The sequence below is a fragment of the Lepidochelys kempii genome, chromosome 5 (genome assembly GCF_965140265.1).
Source record: "Lepidochelys kempii isolate rLepKem1 chromosome 5, rLepKem1.hap2, whole genome shotgun sequence".
NCBI lineage: Eukaryota > Metazoa > Chordata > Testudines > Cheloniidae > Lepidochelys > Lepidochelys kempii.
In genome coordinates, this window is record NC_133260.1 from 136,586,236 (window position 1) to 136,603,574 (window position 17,339).

A 17,339-nucleotide genomic window follows, 5' to 3' on the forward strand; every position below is an offset into this window, starting at 1 on the left:
TTTATGTGACTATATCATTTCTGTATCTGAAGTTAGAAATATTGACCATGTATCTGTATTTCAAATGGGTTACTTTGGGTGTCACTCACAACTAGACCTGCAGGTACAACAGTGACAAGCCAGACAGAAGACGGCCCATTCGCAAAGACAGTGGACTGTGAAAGGGTTTAGTCTTCCTGTGGATGCTCCAGACAGCTTGAGAGTAATGGCTGCCACAGTCCTGCAGAGACCTGGGTCTGAGTCATCTGATACTGGACCCTCCCCCCTTTCGAATGCCAGTGTTTTTCCACTGGAAGACAAAAGGTTCCCACTATACACAAGAGCTATATAAGGCAGGGGAGTGACATCCTTGTGGTTTTCCTCTGCCTCCCCACCCAAAGAGACACTGAAAAGCACCTCGAAGCAAGAACTGAACTGGGGGAAGAAGGGTTGAGCCCAGGCTGGAAGGGCATCTAGCTTGTGAGCAATAATACCGGAAATCTCAGGCTGCAGACAGATGTCACTGGCTTTCAAGACTTTGTATAATCTGCCTGTGACAATATTGACGGTGAAAAAATATTATTTGTAGCCAGTTTCTTTAGTGAATCAAGCTTAGTTAGTAACGTATTTTGTTTTATTTGCTTAGTAATCTGCTTTGTTCTGTTTGCTATCTCTTTAGCCACCAAAATTCTGCCTTTTATAGTTAATGCAATTTATTTTGTTTATTATTAAACCCAGTTTATGTAATTTCTAACTGGGGGGGGGGGGCAAGAAATCGTCCACATCTCTCTTCACATTAAGGAATAGGGCGACGTTTTATGAGCTTGTGCTATACAGATATTTCTATACAGTGCAAGAAAATATTATTTTGGGTTTATCCCCCAGCAGAGGTGGGCAGGTGAGTGCTGGGTGAATCCTCTCACACGGAGCTGACTTTAGTCTGTGGCTGCAGTGGGGTGTGGCCCTACCTGTGTGTGTTGTAAGAGACCGGAGAGCCGAATTCAGCAAAACAGGGAGACGGAATCTAGGTTGGTGGAACAGGAGGCACTTAGTGAAACCCCCAGTACATGGGGGGGGGGTCCAACCCATCACAGATTGATTGTAGACAGATGTTTGAAAAACCTGTGAGATAGCAAAATAATTGTATTTTCTGAGATCAATGCAAAGGAGTCATGAAATCTTTAATTTTTATAAAAGTTTATTGATTTTGCAGAACAAGCAGAACTAACATTGTCAGAATGAAGAACACTAGAATGAAGTAATAGAAGAGTAAAGCATGTGCTACATAACAAAACCAAAACTTATTAACATAGCATTACCATTTGTAGCATATAGCATAGTGTTAACATTCATATGCTACCCCTGAGGGGATTCTGTGCCCCCCAAAATAAAAATTCAGTGCACGATATTGTAAAATTCTGCATCTTTCATTTGTCAAAGCAGCACAATATAATCATACCATTTTTCAGTTGTTTTGGTAATTTATTTCAAAATAGCTGTCAACAATACAGACAACAAAACAGATTCAGGAAATGGGTTTTGATAAACAGATTGCTTACCAGGCACATCTCTAGGGCTCCACAGGGCAGATGGCAATATTAATATATTTCCATATATGTCAAGCACAGAAGGATATGTTTACCCAGCAAAGAAAACCCTGTGGCTGTGTGGTGTTTAGATGTTGCTTGTAATTATTAGAATTTGGAGCTCTGGCTGTTGGGAGTCTGAAAGGATAGGAAACAGGAAGGAGAGGGGAGGAGTTGAGAGGCTGGAAGAAAGCTACCGAGGGTGCAGCAGCAGCTTGGTAAAGAGGTTTCCACTTTGAAAATTAAGTCCTGTTGCTTGTTCGTACCTTGCCTGGTTTATACAACATTTTGGCAACGAGGATGGATCTTCTGCCTCTGAACCCACCTGCAGCCTTTCTGCAACGCTCAGGTGAGCCTCCAATTTATTTTACTACCTGGATCCATAGGTTTGAGATTTACCTGCTTGCAATCAGTGCTACAGAGATTTCTGAAGTAAGAAAGCTTGCTCTGCTAATCCACTGCCTTGGAGCAGAAGGGCAGTGTATATTTTACCCTTTTCCTCTTGCAGATGATAAATATGAGACTACACTCACTGCATTAAAGAATTTTTTTGTGCCAAAAGTGAAAGTAGTAGCTAATCACTACAGATTTCACCAGCATAAGCAGAAACCAGGAGAAACGATAATGCAGTATATTGCTTCCCTGAGGCGTCTGATTGTAATTTCTGACTTTAGGGATATGGCAGATGGGATAATTAGAGACCAGCTCATTGAGAAAACAACCATGCTTCATGTAGGAGAACGCTTACTTCTAGAACCACAACTGACACTAGAAAAAGCAATAACCATTGCTACTCAGATTGAGTCAGCTACAGCTGAAGCCAAAATAATGAGCATGGATACAGGAGGCACAGTCCAGGCTGTGACTCCTTTGCAGAAAAGTTCACTACCATCACAGACACACAATTGCAAAGAGGAAAACTAATGAAAAACCAATGAATCAACAAATTCAAAATAGAGTAAAAGCATGTTTTCGCTGTGAATCCCCAAAACACCTTGCAAGCTACACAGGATGTCTGGCAAAAGTAGCTCAGTGCAATCATTGCAAAAAGATTGGACATTTTGCTAAAGTATGTCACAGTAGCCAGTTCAATCAACAGGTGCATGCAGTTACAATACCAGATGTTACTGTGCTAAGCGTGGACAAAATCACTACTGCACATATTCCAGAACAGATCAAGTGCACTGTAAATGTTTCCGCCATACCCTCAGGCAAACCACACTCTATCCAGCTAATGTTGGACACTGGCTGAGCAGTATCTATACTACCTGATTCCATCTATCTGCATTACTTTAAAGATGTGCCTCTGACTGAACCCAAACTTCGCTTGGTGTGCTATTTGAAAAACCATGTTCCAGTACATGGCTGCCTGCCAGTAATAGTTACTTTTGGTCATTGCTGTGTAACTGCAGAGTTCTACATTCTCCACACAGGCACTCCTATCCTTGGCAGAGATTTATTGGCTGCTTTAAATCTCAGGGTAGTTAATGGATGAATTGATCTTCCTCAGCAAAGCACTCTTGTTGTACACACACCAGTTTCAGCTGGGACCCAGCACCAGGTTGAGGAGAAACTCAGCTGTGCTTATGGGTTTCTGCATAAAGTTAAAATGCAGAATAATGTGATGCCTGTACGACAGAAGTTACGGCACTTACCATTTTCAGTCAGGGAAGCTGTTTCAGAGGAACTTAGAAAACTTGTTCAAAAGGACTTTATTGAAGAGATCAACTCCTCAGAATGGGTTTCACCGGTCGTAGTGACGCAGAAGAAGGGTGGAGGCATTTGCCTTTGTGTGGACTTAAGGGAGCCAAATAAAGCTATTGTGATTGACAGCCATCCTCTTCCTCACATAGAAGAAGTATTTGCAGAACTCCGTGGAGCAAAGATGTTTTCTACTCTTGATTTGCAGAGCATATACCACCAGGTTATGTTGCATGAATGTAGCAGAGACCTCACAGCATTTATTACACATGAGGGACTATTTCGTTTTAAACGTGTTCCATACAGTCTCTCATCTGCCCCAAGTGCCTTTCAAAAAATGATGTAATTGATTCTGAAGAATCAACATGGAGTTCAGTGCTATCTGGATGACATTATCGTGTTTGGAAATACTTCTGAGGAGCATGACAATAACCTGCAGTCTGTACTAAACTGTATCAGCAAAGCAGGCCTCCAGATCAGTAGGTCCAAATGCAAATTTAGACAAACTGAACTCTCCTTTCTGGGGCATTCAATTTCACAGGCTGGACTAAAACCTGATCCAGATCATATCCTGGCAATTTCAAATGCTGCTCCTCCAACAGATTTGCAAACCTTACGTTCCTTCTTGGGTCTTACCTCCTGGTATACAAAATTAGTTCCCAGTTATGCTTCTGTCATTGAACCGTTAGGGGAATTACTACGGAGAAGTTCAACCCTTAGTGTGGACGACGGATGCACAAGCTGGTTTCGAAACGGTGAAAGACTTGATTGTACATAGTCCAGTACTTGCACTATTCAGTCCTGTATTACCCACAATTGTAACTGCAGATGCTTCTGATTATGGACTTGGGGCTGTTCTCACACAACTGCATGAGGACAACACAGAGAGGACTGTTGCATTTGCTTCAAGGACACTAAGTAATGGTGAGAGAAATATTCTACAATTGAAAAAGAAGCACTTGCTTGTGTCTGGGCTACTGAAAAATGGAGAACTTACCTGTGGGGCCGCACGTTCAAGTTGCGCACAGACCACAGCCCTTTGACGACGTTGCTCACCACGAAAGGATTGGGAAGAGCAGGATACTGTACTGCTCGATGGTCTGCAGGACTACTCTCTTTCAATTATGAACTGGAATATAAGCCTGGAAACCAAAATGTGGTCGCTGATTGCCTTTCTCGCCTGCCTTTGCCTTCACCAGATGGTCCACCGGAGGATGAGGATGTCGTGGTTGCGCTTATTACAAGCGCTCTCACTGCAGTTACAAGAGAACAATTTCAAGCTGCTTGTTCAGCGTGTCCAATTCAACAAAAACTACGGGAATTTCTGACAAAGAGATGGCCCAGTCACCCTAAAAACCTTGATCCAGTTTTGCTGCCTTATTTTAGAGTTTGGGATGAACTTTCTTTGTTTGATGGCTGTGTGCTACGAGGTACACACCGGCTCCCTGTGCCAGAAGAATTACAGTCAAAACTCATACACTTGGCACACAATACTCATCCAGGAAGTGTCCGAACCAAACAACGACTACGGGATCTGTATTGGAGGCCAGGGATGGACTCTCAAACTGAAGCACTCATAAAATCCTGTGTCACTTGCCAAATGTATGATAAGACAGCAGTGACATGTACCCCTCCATTATAGCTTGTTCCTCTTCCTGCATCTGCATCGGAAAAAGTGGAGATTGACATTGTAGGTCCCTTTGATACTGCTCCAATTGACTGCCATTAAGCCATCACTTTAATAGACTATTTCAGTAAATGGCCTGAGGTAGCATTTACATCACAACTCTCTTCTGCTACAGTAATTAAGTTCCTCTCTTCAGTTTTTAGCAGGGAAGGTAACCCCAAAGAACTGGTTTCAGATAATGGTAGTCAATTTACTTTCAATTTACTTTGAAACTTTTCTAGCAGAGAGGAACATTTTACACAGAAGGTCATCCCTATATTACCCTCAAGCCAATGGGGAAATTGAATGGTTTAACAGAAGTTTGGAAGAGAGTTTGCAAACGGCTAAACTAGAAGGGTGATTGCGGATACCCTTCACTATTGATTTTCTTGCAAGCATAGCAGGCTACATGACATACCACCACGCAAAGATCACCCGCAGAGTTACTGCGTGGGAAACAGATGAATACTAAACTGAACATTGCCGGATTGTTAAAGGCACGACCTGATGCCCCAAAAGAGGATGATGTGAGAAAAACAGTTGAACAGAACCAAACAAAGTCTAAGGCTTTCATAGACAAGCGGCAGGGTGCTAAGGAACCAAAGTTTGAGTGTGGTTCCTTTGTTAGAATACGAAACCCTGGAATTTTACGCAAAGGGGACCATAAATTCACAGCTCCTCTTAAAATCATGGAGAAGAAGGGACCTTGCACCTATCAACTTTCTGATGGGCGGGTATGGAATGCTTCTTATCTGGCACCTGCCTATGCACCAAGAGGAGATTATGCCAACACCCAGTCTGCATGGGATGACTTCACCGTAGTACCAACAGAACAAGACATTGCACTGCACCCGGGGCTTGACGGACGGCCTGTCAGACCCAGACGACCACCTGTCTGGACCAGAGACTAGGTTATGTAGTATCTCCAGCGTTTTCAGTGTCATATTTCTGCCAACAGTATAGTGTCTTGTTTCATACTTGTTCCTGTGGTTAGAACAATAATGTTTATTTTAATTGGGAGAGTTTCTTAACAGAGGAGGGAATGTGGTGTTCAGATGTTGCTTGTGATTATTAGAATTGGGAGCACTGGCTGTTGGGAGTCTGAAAGGACAGGAAACAGGAAGGAGGGGGGAGGAGTTGCGAGGCTGGGAGAGAGCTACAGAGGGTGCAGCAGCAGCTTGGTAAAGAGGTTTCCACTTTGAAAATAAAGTCCAGTTGAAGCTTGTTCGTACCTTGCCTGGTTGATACAACAGGCTGGCCCATGCCAGCTGAGTTGACTTAGGCTTCTGGGGCTTGAGCTATGGGGCTGTTTCATTGCTGTGCAGACTTCTGGGCTCAGACTAGAGCCAGAGCTCTGAGACCCTCGCACCCTGTAAGGTCCTAGAGCCCGGGCTCCAGCCCCAATCCAGCAATCTGCACAGCAGTGAAACAGCACAAGGGCCAGGCCTGCCACAGAATCACCTTTGGACCCTGCCTGCCCCTCCAATGCACAGCTACAGACTAGGGACCGAACGGCTAGGCAGCAGTTCTGCGGAAAAGGACCTAGGAGTGACAGTGGACGAGAAGCTGGATATGAGTCAGCAATGTGCCCTTGTTGCCAAGAAGGCCAATGGCATTTTGGGATGTATAAGTAGGGGCATAGCCAGCAGATCGAGGGACGTGATCGTTCCCCTCTATTCGACATTGGTGAGGCCTCATCTGGAGTACTGTGTCCAGTTTTGGGCCCCACACTACAAGAAGGATGTGGATAAACTGGAGAGAGTCCAGCTATGGGCAACAAAAATGATTAGGGGTCTGGAACACATGACTTATGAGGAGAGGCTGAGGGAACTGGGATTGTTTAGTCTGCAGAAGAGAAGAATGAGGGGGGATTTGATAGCTGCTTTCAACTACCTGAGAGGTGGTTCCAGAGAGGCTGGTTCTAGACTATTCTCAGTGGTAGAAGAGGACAGGACAAGGAGTAATGGTCTCAAGTGGCAGTGGGGGAGGTTTAGGTTGGATATTAGGAAAAACTTTTTCACTAGGAGGGTGGTGAAACACTGGAATGCGTTACCTAGGGAGGCGGTGGAATCTCCTTCCTTAGAGGTTTTTAAGGTCAGGCTTGACAAAGCCCTGGCTGGGATGATTTAATTGGGGACTGGTCCTGCTTTGAGCAGGGGGTTGGACTAGATGACCTCCTGAGGTCCCTTCCAACCCTGATATTCTATGATTCTATGATTCTATGATTCCATGCTGGGTGCACCGAGCTAGCAAATGAGAAGGACAGAGTCTCGCACACATGCCCAGTCCTGCCCCCAATCCAGGTGCGGGCAGGCAGGCTCAGTCTGGCAGGATCCAAGTGGGGAAGGGCTTAATATGGGGTGATGCAGATGTGCAGGGAGAAGGTTCTGTGTGGGGCACTGTGAGTGCAGTTGCCTCAGTGTGGGTGTGGGGGGCATCTGGGTGCAGGGGGAAGGGGACTCTGCAGGGAGCTCCGGGGAAGATGATTGGGGCTTGGCAGGCATGTCTGGGTACCGGGGACTCAGTGGACGGATCCGGGCACTGGGGGAGCTTGGCGGGGTGGTCCAGGTGCAGGGGGGTGGGTAGAACATTGCATCATGAGATACCTGCTCAGAATGCGGCAAAGTAATTTAACAACATCACAACACCAGACGCACTGGTTCAGAAGGGAAGTTGTTTGCTTGTGCCCTGTCTCTGGACTCATACAGGTGTGGTAGAAAAACATAGACAGGAAAACCTGTCCTGTGCAGACAAGGCCTAAGATCAGAGTTTCTTTCCTATTCTCCTTTAGATGAAACCACCTGGATTCCCTTCCTAGCGCAGGGGCTGTAAGTACACTGTGAAGTTTCTTTCACTCGACATTACCACGAGTTCATAAAAGCAGCCAGTTAACTGTCTAACAGACTCTCTAATTATCATTTTTGTTCCATTCTAGGTTGATCAGGTATTTTGAGATACCAGGGAATTAGATTCAATATCTTTTCTCTGTCATGACTCTGAAGTGAACATTTTGATATTTTTTCTGATAAGTGCCTTTATAAAAAAATGAAGTAGAAAGCTAATCAGAAAAGAAACATATTGTAGTTAATGCATCTGGATTCTAAATGTCTGCGGATTAATCCCCCAACCCTGCGGAGTAGGTACAAGAAATGTGGTCATGGATTTCACATTCTTAGTCCAGGGCTTTGTAGAGGAGACATGTATAATGAAGGAGAACTACAGACCCATGACAGTGGCAGTGTGTAACTCTAAAGGGAACAATCAGCACTTCAGTCATCTGGATAACCCGTCTAGATCTAGGAATGCATGGTACCTGTAGGGAATAAACAGCAGAGCCCTCCTAGGCTCTGTAATTTAAAAGAAACATGTCAAGAGACTTTCCTGAAGGTCCCGTCTCACCCCATGAAGGCCCATTTTTGCATTATTCTCCTCTGGAGATGAATGATTCTGAGAAACTCAGACCCATGTTATTCCTCCTCGTGCAAAGCAAGAAAATCACAAATAAACCATCATCCCCACTAAGCCTTGGTCAGGGCATTGCATTTCACACCTAGTGGACACCATTATTGCTCCTGAATGTATCCATTTTATTAAATAATTTACTGTCAAGCATAAATGAAAAGTCACAGAGAATAAGATAATAAGGTTGTAGCTGAGTGGCAGCAAAAGTCTCTTCTGTTCTCTATTGGTGCTCATACCATGTTCCTCCCCACAGTGTCTGAGCACCTTTCAGTAGTGTGATAAGCAACCTTCTGTCCCATGTTTTTTGTTCTTTCATCCTTTCTGGGGGAGAAGCGTGTGCAGTGGAAGAGTTCTGCTATGTTTGTTGCGATAAGTGAGCGTGTTGATAAGTATTTATACTAGAGAAAGCAAAGTCCAAGCACTAGGAGTAAATGATGGTCAGGTTGGTGACGATCCTTAGTTCCTGTGGGAGTTCATTCCACCACCTGAGACCGGCCACAAAGACAGTTCTCTCTCCCGCACAAATAAACATTACACTTATTGTGGCCTGTTGCATTGTGCTTGAGTAGCAATGAAAGTTGCTGTGTGTGGTCTTCATCACAGAGCTTTAGGAAGTTTTTATATAACCTCGGCTGAGGCCATGGAGCACCCAGAAGACAAGGCCCAAGATCTTGAACACAATTTGATATTCGGTGGGCAGGCCATGCAGGGAGTGGAGGACAGGCGTGATATGTTCACAGGAGCTTGTGTTGCAGAGAAGATGCACTGCAGCATTCTGCACTAGCTGAAGGTCCCCCGGCACTGATGGTTTCATGGCCACGCAGATCACATTGCTGCAGCCCCGCTGAGGGGTGACAAAGCTGTAAGTAACTGAGGCCAGATTTTTGTCTGCCAGGAAGGAACAGCATCTCCTAGCCAAGGGGAGATGATAGAGACCATTACTTGTGGATGCTGCTATGTCAGGGTTAGTGTTAGCAAGTGCTCCTCGACTATGGCCTGAACTGACAAATTGTGTTGATGGAGGAGCTGATCAGAGGACATTCAGAGCTTCTTGAAAAATCATAAACAAATCCCATCACAATGTGGGAATCTTATCTCAGCCTCTTGCCCTACACGACTCTGTTCCGGGAATGTGATTTATTCTCTGCCTTATAACCATTGCATATCCGCATTACATGGCCACTCCAGCCTGGCCTGATGCTCCGACGTTCATGGGAAATGGCAAAGATGATATTCACTTGGCGAATCCCTAGTCAGGGCACTTTTAGGATTTCTTGCCTGTGTGAATTCTCATCCCAATGTGCGGAAAGAATAGCAAATATCTCAGGCAACCCAATTGACTTAACAGGAAGGCCAAAGCAGAATTGGAGTTGCAACTAGCAAGGGATGTGAAGGGTAACAAGAAGGGCTTCTACAGGTATGTTAGCAACAAGAAGAAGGTCAGGGAAAGTGTGGGACCCTTACTGAATGGGGAGGCAACCTAGTGAGAGATGCTGTGGAAAAATCTAAAGCACTCAATGCTTTTTTTGCCTTGGCCTTCACAGACAAGGTCAGCTTCCAGAATGCTGCACTGGGCAGCACAGTGTGGGGAGGAGGTGACCAGCTGTCAGTGGAGAAAGAACAGGTTAAGGACTATTTAGAAAAGCTGGACATGCACAAGTCCATGGTGCCAGTTGCAATGCATCCGAGAGTGCTAAAGGAGTTGGTTGATGTGATTGCAGAGTCATTGGCCATTATCTTTGAAAACTCATGGCGATCGCGGGAGGTCCTGGACGATTGGAAAAAGGCAAATATAGTGCCCATCTTTTTAAAAGGGAAGAAGGTGAATCTGGGGAACTACAGACTGGTCAGCCTCACCTCAGTCCCTGGAAAAATCATGGAGCAGGGCCTCAAGGACTCCATTTTGAAGCACTTGGAGGATAGGAAGCTGATTAGGAATAGTCAACATGGATTTAGCAAGAGCAAATCATGCCTGACCAACCTGATTGTTTTCTAGGATGAGGTAACTGGCTCTGTGGATATGGGGAAAGCGGTGAAAATGATATACCTTGACTTTCGCAAAGCTTTTGATACGGTCTCCCACAGTATTCTTGCCAACAAATTGAAGAAATATGCTTTGGATGAATGGACTATAAGGTGGATAGAAAGCTGGCTAGATTGTCGGGCTCAACGGGTAGTGATCAACGGCTCCATGTCTAGTTGGCAGCTGGTATCAAGCAGAGTTCCCCAAGGGTTGGTCCTGAGGCTGGTTTTGTTCAACATTTTCATTAATGATCTGGATGCTGGGTTGCATTGCACCCTCAGCAAGTTTGTGGATGACACTGAACTGGGGGGAGAGGTAGATATGCTGGAGGGTACAGATAGGGTCCAGAGTGATCTAGGCACATTGGAGGATTGGGCTCAAAGAAATCTGATGAGGTTCAACACGGACAAATGCAGAGTTCTGCACTTAGGACGGAAGAATCCAATGCACCGCTACAGACTAGGGACCAAATGGCTCGGCAGCAGTTCTGCAGAAAAGGACCTAGGGGTGAGAAGTGGACAAGAAGCTGGATATGAGTCAACAGTGTGCCCTTGTTGCCAAGAAGGCCAACAGCATATTAGGCAGGCCTGGCTGTGTGGGGAGCTGGAGGGTCCCAGGCCAGCATGCAGCATTCCCCCGACAACTGGCCTCTAGGGACCTGACAGCAGATCCCTCCGCTGGGCTTTTCCCTCTCTACTGATGACTCCCAGTTTGTAGAATTTTTCTGGGAAACTTCCCCAGCCAGGCTGAGTTCACCCCCAGCTCCCTAGGGGAGACCAGTCACCACATGGCCAGCTCTGCTCTGGCTGCTAGTCCAGGGCTGGCCTGCAGGGAGTGTGTCTGGACGCTCGGCTAGGAGACGACATTTTGGAGTTTAGTCCAGTTCTGTAATCTGCACCTTGAGCCCTGCACCCCTGGGTGGTGAGGGGAAATCCCGGGACAAAGCCGCCTGACTCGGGCCTGAAGAGACCTTGCCAGCAGAGATCAGCCCCTGGGCCGTGACCGAGGAGTCCAGAGTCATCTCTGAATCCGAGGATCATTCATGGAGTTTGTGAATGCACCATCTTTTAGTTAGTCAGTCCGGGAATTTGTTTTGGGGACCCCCTACTCCTTGAACTGTGTCCTCAAGCCAGGGAGTACGGGTTTGGGGATTTTATCACCAGCTGCATATTAAACCTGTGGAGGGACTTACCACCTCCTCCCGCTTGTGAGTCCTTTGGGCTGTACTGAACCCAGTCAGCCACCCTGCTAAACAACTGCAGAGAAGATATCGTGGTCATAGGTCATCAAGGGCCCCAACAAAGTACGCATACCAATGGGACACTATTCTTACATTTCCTTCATCAGGTCACGTGACTGGGGAAAGTCACGGGTATTGTCAGCGTGGGCACGAAGAATAGTGTTTTACCCTGTTATGTTATATTTGTCTCCTGTTTAATATAATTACTGTGTTGAGTATATTCTATGTATTTGTGTTATTTCTTGGAAGTCTCCAACTTTCTGGCAAGTAAGTGGGGGTTACCCTGTGGTTGGCATTTTCCTCCCAAGCCACCTTGGGGACCCTGCCAGGAAGGAGTGAGAGTGCTGGAGCCACCGCCAAATACATTCATAGGGAAACATAAAGAAGATACACCCTGCTGGGTGGGTGGCGGGATCCAGAAGAACCCAGACCTGTCCATCAAAACTGTTCCCAGATTAGCATGAAAGAAGGTAACCGGGTGGAGAGGGGGCACGACACTAATTCAAGAAACAATAGATGGAGACAGACAGAGGAGCACAAGGAAGCAATGGGACAACACTGGTCAGCACGATCAGCTGTGATAACAGGACACCAGCAACTCACCATAGTCAGGTTTTTTGCAGACACCTTGGAGGGATTTGAAGGAGGCTAATAAGGTAGCCGTGCGGGTGTTGATGGGGGCTTCTGCCAAGTGTGGGGGGCAGCATGGGGGATGGGAGTTACAGCTGTCGTGGTGAGCTGAGAATTCTTAAAGACTCAGCAAGATTTCGACAGAACGTCAATGTGAGAACCTACAGAGAGGTCTGAGACCAAAATGACACCCAAGTTATGGGCCTGAGTGACAGGCAAGAGGCTGGTGGTGCCCATAGTGATTGAGAAAGGCGGTAGCAGGGAGAACTGGGGGCGGGAGGTGGGGGTAGATTAGGAGCTCTGTTTTTGCCACATTTATCTTGAGACAATGATGAGACATCCACAAGGAGACAGAGACATAGGCCGAGATTTTCATCTGGAGAGAAGGAGACAGGTCACGAGCAGAGGTAGATCTTTGAGTCATCAGCACAGTTGTGGAGTATATCAAGGGCCTCTGCCTTTTCAAAGAAACTCGGGTCACTGCTGGGACAGAGCTGGGCAATGCCTGGGCAAGGGGAGCAGCCCAGGGTATGATTGTTTTTAAGAACTACTGGGACTAAAGGCATGTCTACACCATTAGCAGCTACAGGTTTACAGGGTCTTTTTCTTTCATCCACCTAGGTGCCTTCAGTGGGGGTTAGGTCAGCCTATCTGTCACACAGGCCATGAATGCTTCAGAAGCTTAGGTTGATCTAAATTTTAGGTGTAGACGCGGTCTCAGAGCAGGTGACTTCCCCCAACTCTGCAGAGAAGCAAAGTGAAAAGGCTGCACCTGGAGCTAAAGGAAGGACAGGTGTGAGGAGACAAGTCTTAATGCGGCTGTTGCAGACACACAAAGAGAGTGAAGATGGAGCTGAGAACTGCCTGGTGTCTTGGGGCCTTGCTCCTACCCATATGGACTCTGCCTTGAGCGTCCCTTTGCCACACTAACCTACAAACCTTCTCCTACTGGATTCCAGGGGATTAATAAATGCTCCTTTGTTCTCAAAGGCTGTTTTGCAGAATACTGACTGGGTTCCTAAGACAGTGGGGCCAGAACCTCAAAGGGATTTAAGTGCCTCGTTCCCATTGAAATAAACAGGAGCTGGGAGCTGAAAAATCACTGCGGATCTGGGTGGTAAAGTCTGCACAAGAAGGTAAACAAAGGTGGATTCTCTGTAGGTGTAAACGGTGGGAAGCAGGAGGTGCTGGAGGCCAAAGGCCCAGTCCCAGAGTCATTCAGGCTACAGGGCCTGTCCTTGTGGGTCAGCATGAATCTTGGGGCCTGGTCACTCCCAGGAGCCTGTTTAAAGGCTGAGCAGAGCACAGAGCCTGTCAATCTGTGACGGACAAGCCGGTCAGCCCCCTCATCCATCCATGCCCCCGTTCATGTTCCCCTTCCCCCCACCCGCCATCAGAGCCTCCAGTGCCCTGTACTGGGGGAGCTCCTGGAGAGCTGTAGCTAGTTCCCTGTCTGGGGGAGCCAAGGGGGGGTGCAGAGCTGTTCACTGCTGCACCCACACAGCGTCAGCTGCATGACTTCCCCTCCCCCGATGTGTGGGGGAGGGGGAGCGTACGGAAACCTACATGGGGAGAGTAATTGCCGGCTGAGAGGTTCCCACAGCTTCCCCACCAGGAAACCACCCAGATCACGGGTTCCTCTCACTGGCCTCAGACAGCTCCCCCTTCTCCCCATCTCACAGCCCATGGACCCCTGTGTCTCAGTTCCCCCTCCCACGGTGCTGAGCCTGCCTCCCTAGGGCCTTGTCTGTACCAGGAGAAGAGCTGTTTTCCTGCCATGTCTTACACCAAACACAGTGACTAACAGGAGCTGACATCTGAGTGAAGATGAGGTAGGTGTCAGTTTAACACGAGTTAGCAGGTCAAGTTAAAGACAAGGCTCCCCGCTAGGCTGTCCCTTGACCTGTTAACGTGAGTGGAGATTACACATGGCCTTGTCTTCACTAGGATTTTAGCCCATGTTCCCTGACACACTGTGAGAAACACCTCTTGTCTAGTGTGGACACACCCTACACCAGCAGACTGGCTGTACTGAGCCAGGCTGAGAGCACCAGAAAATGGAAGTAGCCAGCCATGCGATACCTATTGTCTTCCCTTTGTGTAGAATAATGAATTACTGTCTTGGATCAATTTCCCACTAAATCATCCTAATCTTCCCCAAGACAAATCCCACAGGGCTGTAGCCTCCTTGCAGACTGAGCACCAGCCGTATCGATCTTCAGCTCAGTCCTGCAGATGGTTCCACAGGAAGTTCAGTCTATGTTCTTCGCTGGCGATCTTATCAGACCCCTGAAGCCTTTGGCCGCTCTGTGTAGTGCCAGGGGTCCTTTGTAAACATGCTTTGGGAATCATTGGTCCTCTCTCCTCATAGATCCCTACTAGAAAATGGCCGAAACCAAACCAGTGCTGATGGAAGAGATTGCTGGGGTCAGCTCTAAATATTCTCACTGCTGACCTTGATGGCCACTTAGGTGATGAATGCAGGTTGCCCCCTTCACACTATTTAGCGTCATATTAAAATAAATAAATAAATAAATACAGATCAATGTGGCCCAATTAGGGTTAGAATGAAGAAGTGGCTACTAACATTTCAAGTTTGCACCTTCCCCCAATTCCAAGATATTGAGGACAGAAGGCCCCATTCTGATCATCTCATCTGGCCTTTGAGAAAGGCTAGGTTAGGAAAGTGAGACACGAGGGGCCCTTTTAAGAAATGATTGGTTTTTAACCCTATATTTAGCTAATTTTCCCCCAGAAAATACAGCTTCCCTGTGAAGTGTTGTGCCGGAGCTGGAGTTTCTGTGTGAGGATCACACTGTGGTAGAGGCAGGTCAGTCCTGCTCTTTGTGCATTTTCCAGTACACGACTAATGACCCCGGAAATAGGAGCTGGAGTACAGGTCTGTCAGGAGGTTGTTGCTGCCCTCTGCTGGCTCCAGGACGCTTCACACCCCACTCCCAGCATTCAAGATCCCTCTGCCCACAGAACTGTCCTTTATCCTATGTTTACCATAGTGGCCATGGGCATGAACCAGGGTCCCATTGCGCTAGGCGCTGTACAAACAGAGAACAGACTATCCCTGGTTTCTTCATCAGGCTCTATTAAACTGTCTTAATTGCATTATAGTTTGACCAGCATTGGCTGTGATAATGAAAGTGAAAGCCTTGTTATAATGGGGGCTGGGAGGCAGGAATTATGGGGAGAGCTGGTCAGAACCTTGAATTTCTATTTTATGGGGAATTTTAACATGTTGAAATTTGCTTTTGATTCAATTCAGAATGAAAATAAATTTTTTTTTAAACTGCCACTGAGAGAATTTTTTAAAAAAGAAAAAAAATCATTTTAGAAAATATAACAATTTTGAAATTTCATTTAGTTATTTTAGTAGATTATTTTTACATGATTTCTTGTATTTCACGGCTACTACTCGCATATCAGAATAGACTATGTAAAACATTCTCTTTTATAAAATCATTAAGGGCAGCTGCTACTTAGGTACCAGGGGCCCTAAAAGGGAGCCAGCCAGCCAGCGGCCCAGACAGCTGCAGCAGTCCAGGAGCCAGCAAGCAGAGCTGTAAACAGGGGAATCTGAGGGGGAGTTTGCAAGGGGAGTTTGTCTTGTGGTGCTTGTTGGGGGTTTGGCTTTGCTGTGGGGGGTGGGGTTTTGGGTGTGGTTTGTGTTTCCCAGATGAACAGGGTTTAGGTGGGAAGGGTATGACAGACACAGAGGCAGCAGTGGGAGTGACCCATGTCGTGGAAGACACAATGGAGATGACTGGATGTGGAAGCTGTGGTATGTCCATGATCCTGGAGGGGGCACCTGGTAAGAGTTTTGTCTGCATGTCCCTAGAGCTGATGTCCCTAGAGCTGATGGAGGAAAAGATCCGAGGTTTGGAGATGCAGGTGGAAAGTCTGGTTGAGTTTAGAAAGGGGTTTGAGCAGATTATGGAGCAAAGACATGAGGTATCTGAAGGGAAAAGCTCAGACTTGCAGATGGAAGCAGGACTGGGGAATTCTGAGGGGAGACTGGGTGAGGGAAGTGGTCAGTGGAAGCATGTGACTAAAAGAACCAGGCAGAGGAAAAGACGGGCTAGTGAAGGAGAAATAGAGCTCAAGTATAGGTTTGCAGAGTTGGAAAATGAAAAAGGGGCTCAGCAGGTAGTCACTGAAGGTGGAAGGGCAAGGAAGAAGAGAAGAGCAGCTAGTCCTATAGGAAAAGGGGAAGAGTCAATGGAGACTACACCAAATCTGAGCCCCAGGAGGATACAGGATGGGTTGAAGAGGATTACAAGGAAGAATAGGAATGGAAAATTCTTGCAGCCAGAGGGAACAGGGGATAGACTGGAGAATAGCACCGTCACCAGGAAAAGGCAGGTCTATGTGATTGGGGACTCTTTACTGAGAAGAATAGACAGGCCTGTAACCAGAGCTGATCCAGAGAACAGGAGGGTGTGCTGTCTTCCAGGTGCTAAGATACAGGATGTAGACCTGAGGTTGAAAAAAGCATCCTAAAGGGAGCGGGAAATAATCCCCTAATTATCCTTCATGTGGGAACAAATGATATGGCTAGATTCTCGCTGGAAAGTATTAAGGGAGACTATGCTAGGCTGGGGAAGACGCTTAAGGAAATCGAGGCTCAAGTGATCTTTAGGGGGATTCTGCCTGTTCCTAGAAAAGGGCAACAAAGGTGTGACAAGATTATGACTATCGAACAGATGGCTTAGGCAGTGGTGCTATAAGGATGGCTTTGGGATGTATGGCCACTGGGAGGCATTCATGGACAGAGGACAGTTCTCTCGGGATGGACTTCATCTGAGTAGAGAAGGAAATAGACTTCTAAGATGGAGGCTGGCACAACTGATTAAGAGAGCTTTAAACTAGGAATTTGGGGGGAGATGGTTGGGAGATGCCCAGGTAATCTCCATGCCGGATTTTAGCATTGAGAGGGAAGAAAACGAAGTAAGAGAGGATATAGCCATGGGTGGGAGAATGTATATAAGGAGGAAGGGCAGTGTGGATACCCGTCTAATAGGTTCTACTGGCTGTAGAATG

At 46.7% G+C, this 17,339-nt stretch overlaps 1 protein-coding gene across 5 annotated transcripts in view; it reads right to left on the minus strand.

Annotated features, from left to right (window-relative positions):
• The window catches only part of LOC140911914 (class I histocompatibility antigen, F10 alpha chain-like), a 93,248-nt gene that overhangs the window by 8,698 nt on the left and 67,211 nt on the right, over positions 1-17,339 (minus strand). The window contains exon 7 of one of the 5 annotated variants that reach the window (XM_073346066.1): positions 1,181-4,519. The exons of 2 other annotated variants lie outside the window; for them this stretch is intronic. In XM_073346066.1, the coding sequence (XP_073202167.1) occupies positions 4,389-4,519 (131 nt within the window). In that variant the 3' untranslated portion in view covers positions 1,181-4,388. 2 more of the 5 variants (XM_073346067.1, XM_073346068.1) reach the window with 2 other exon arrangements.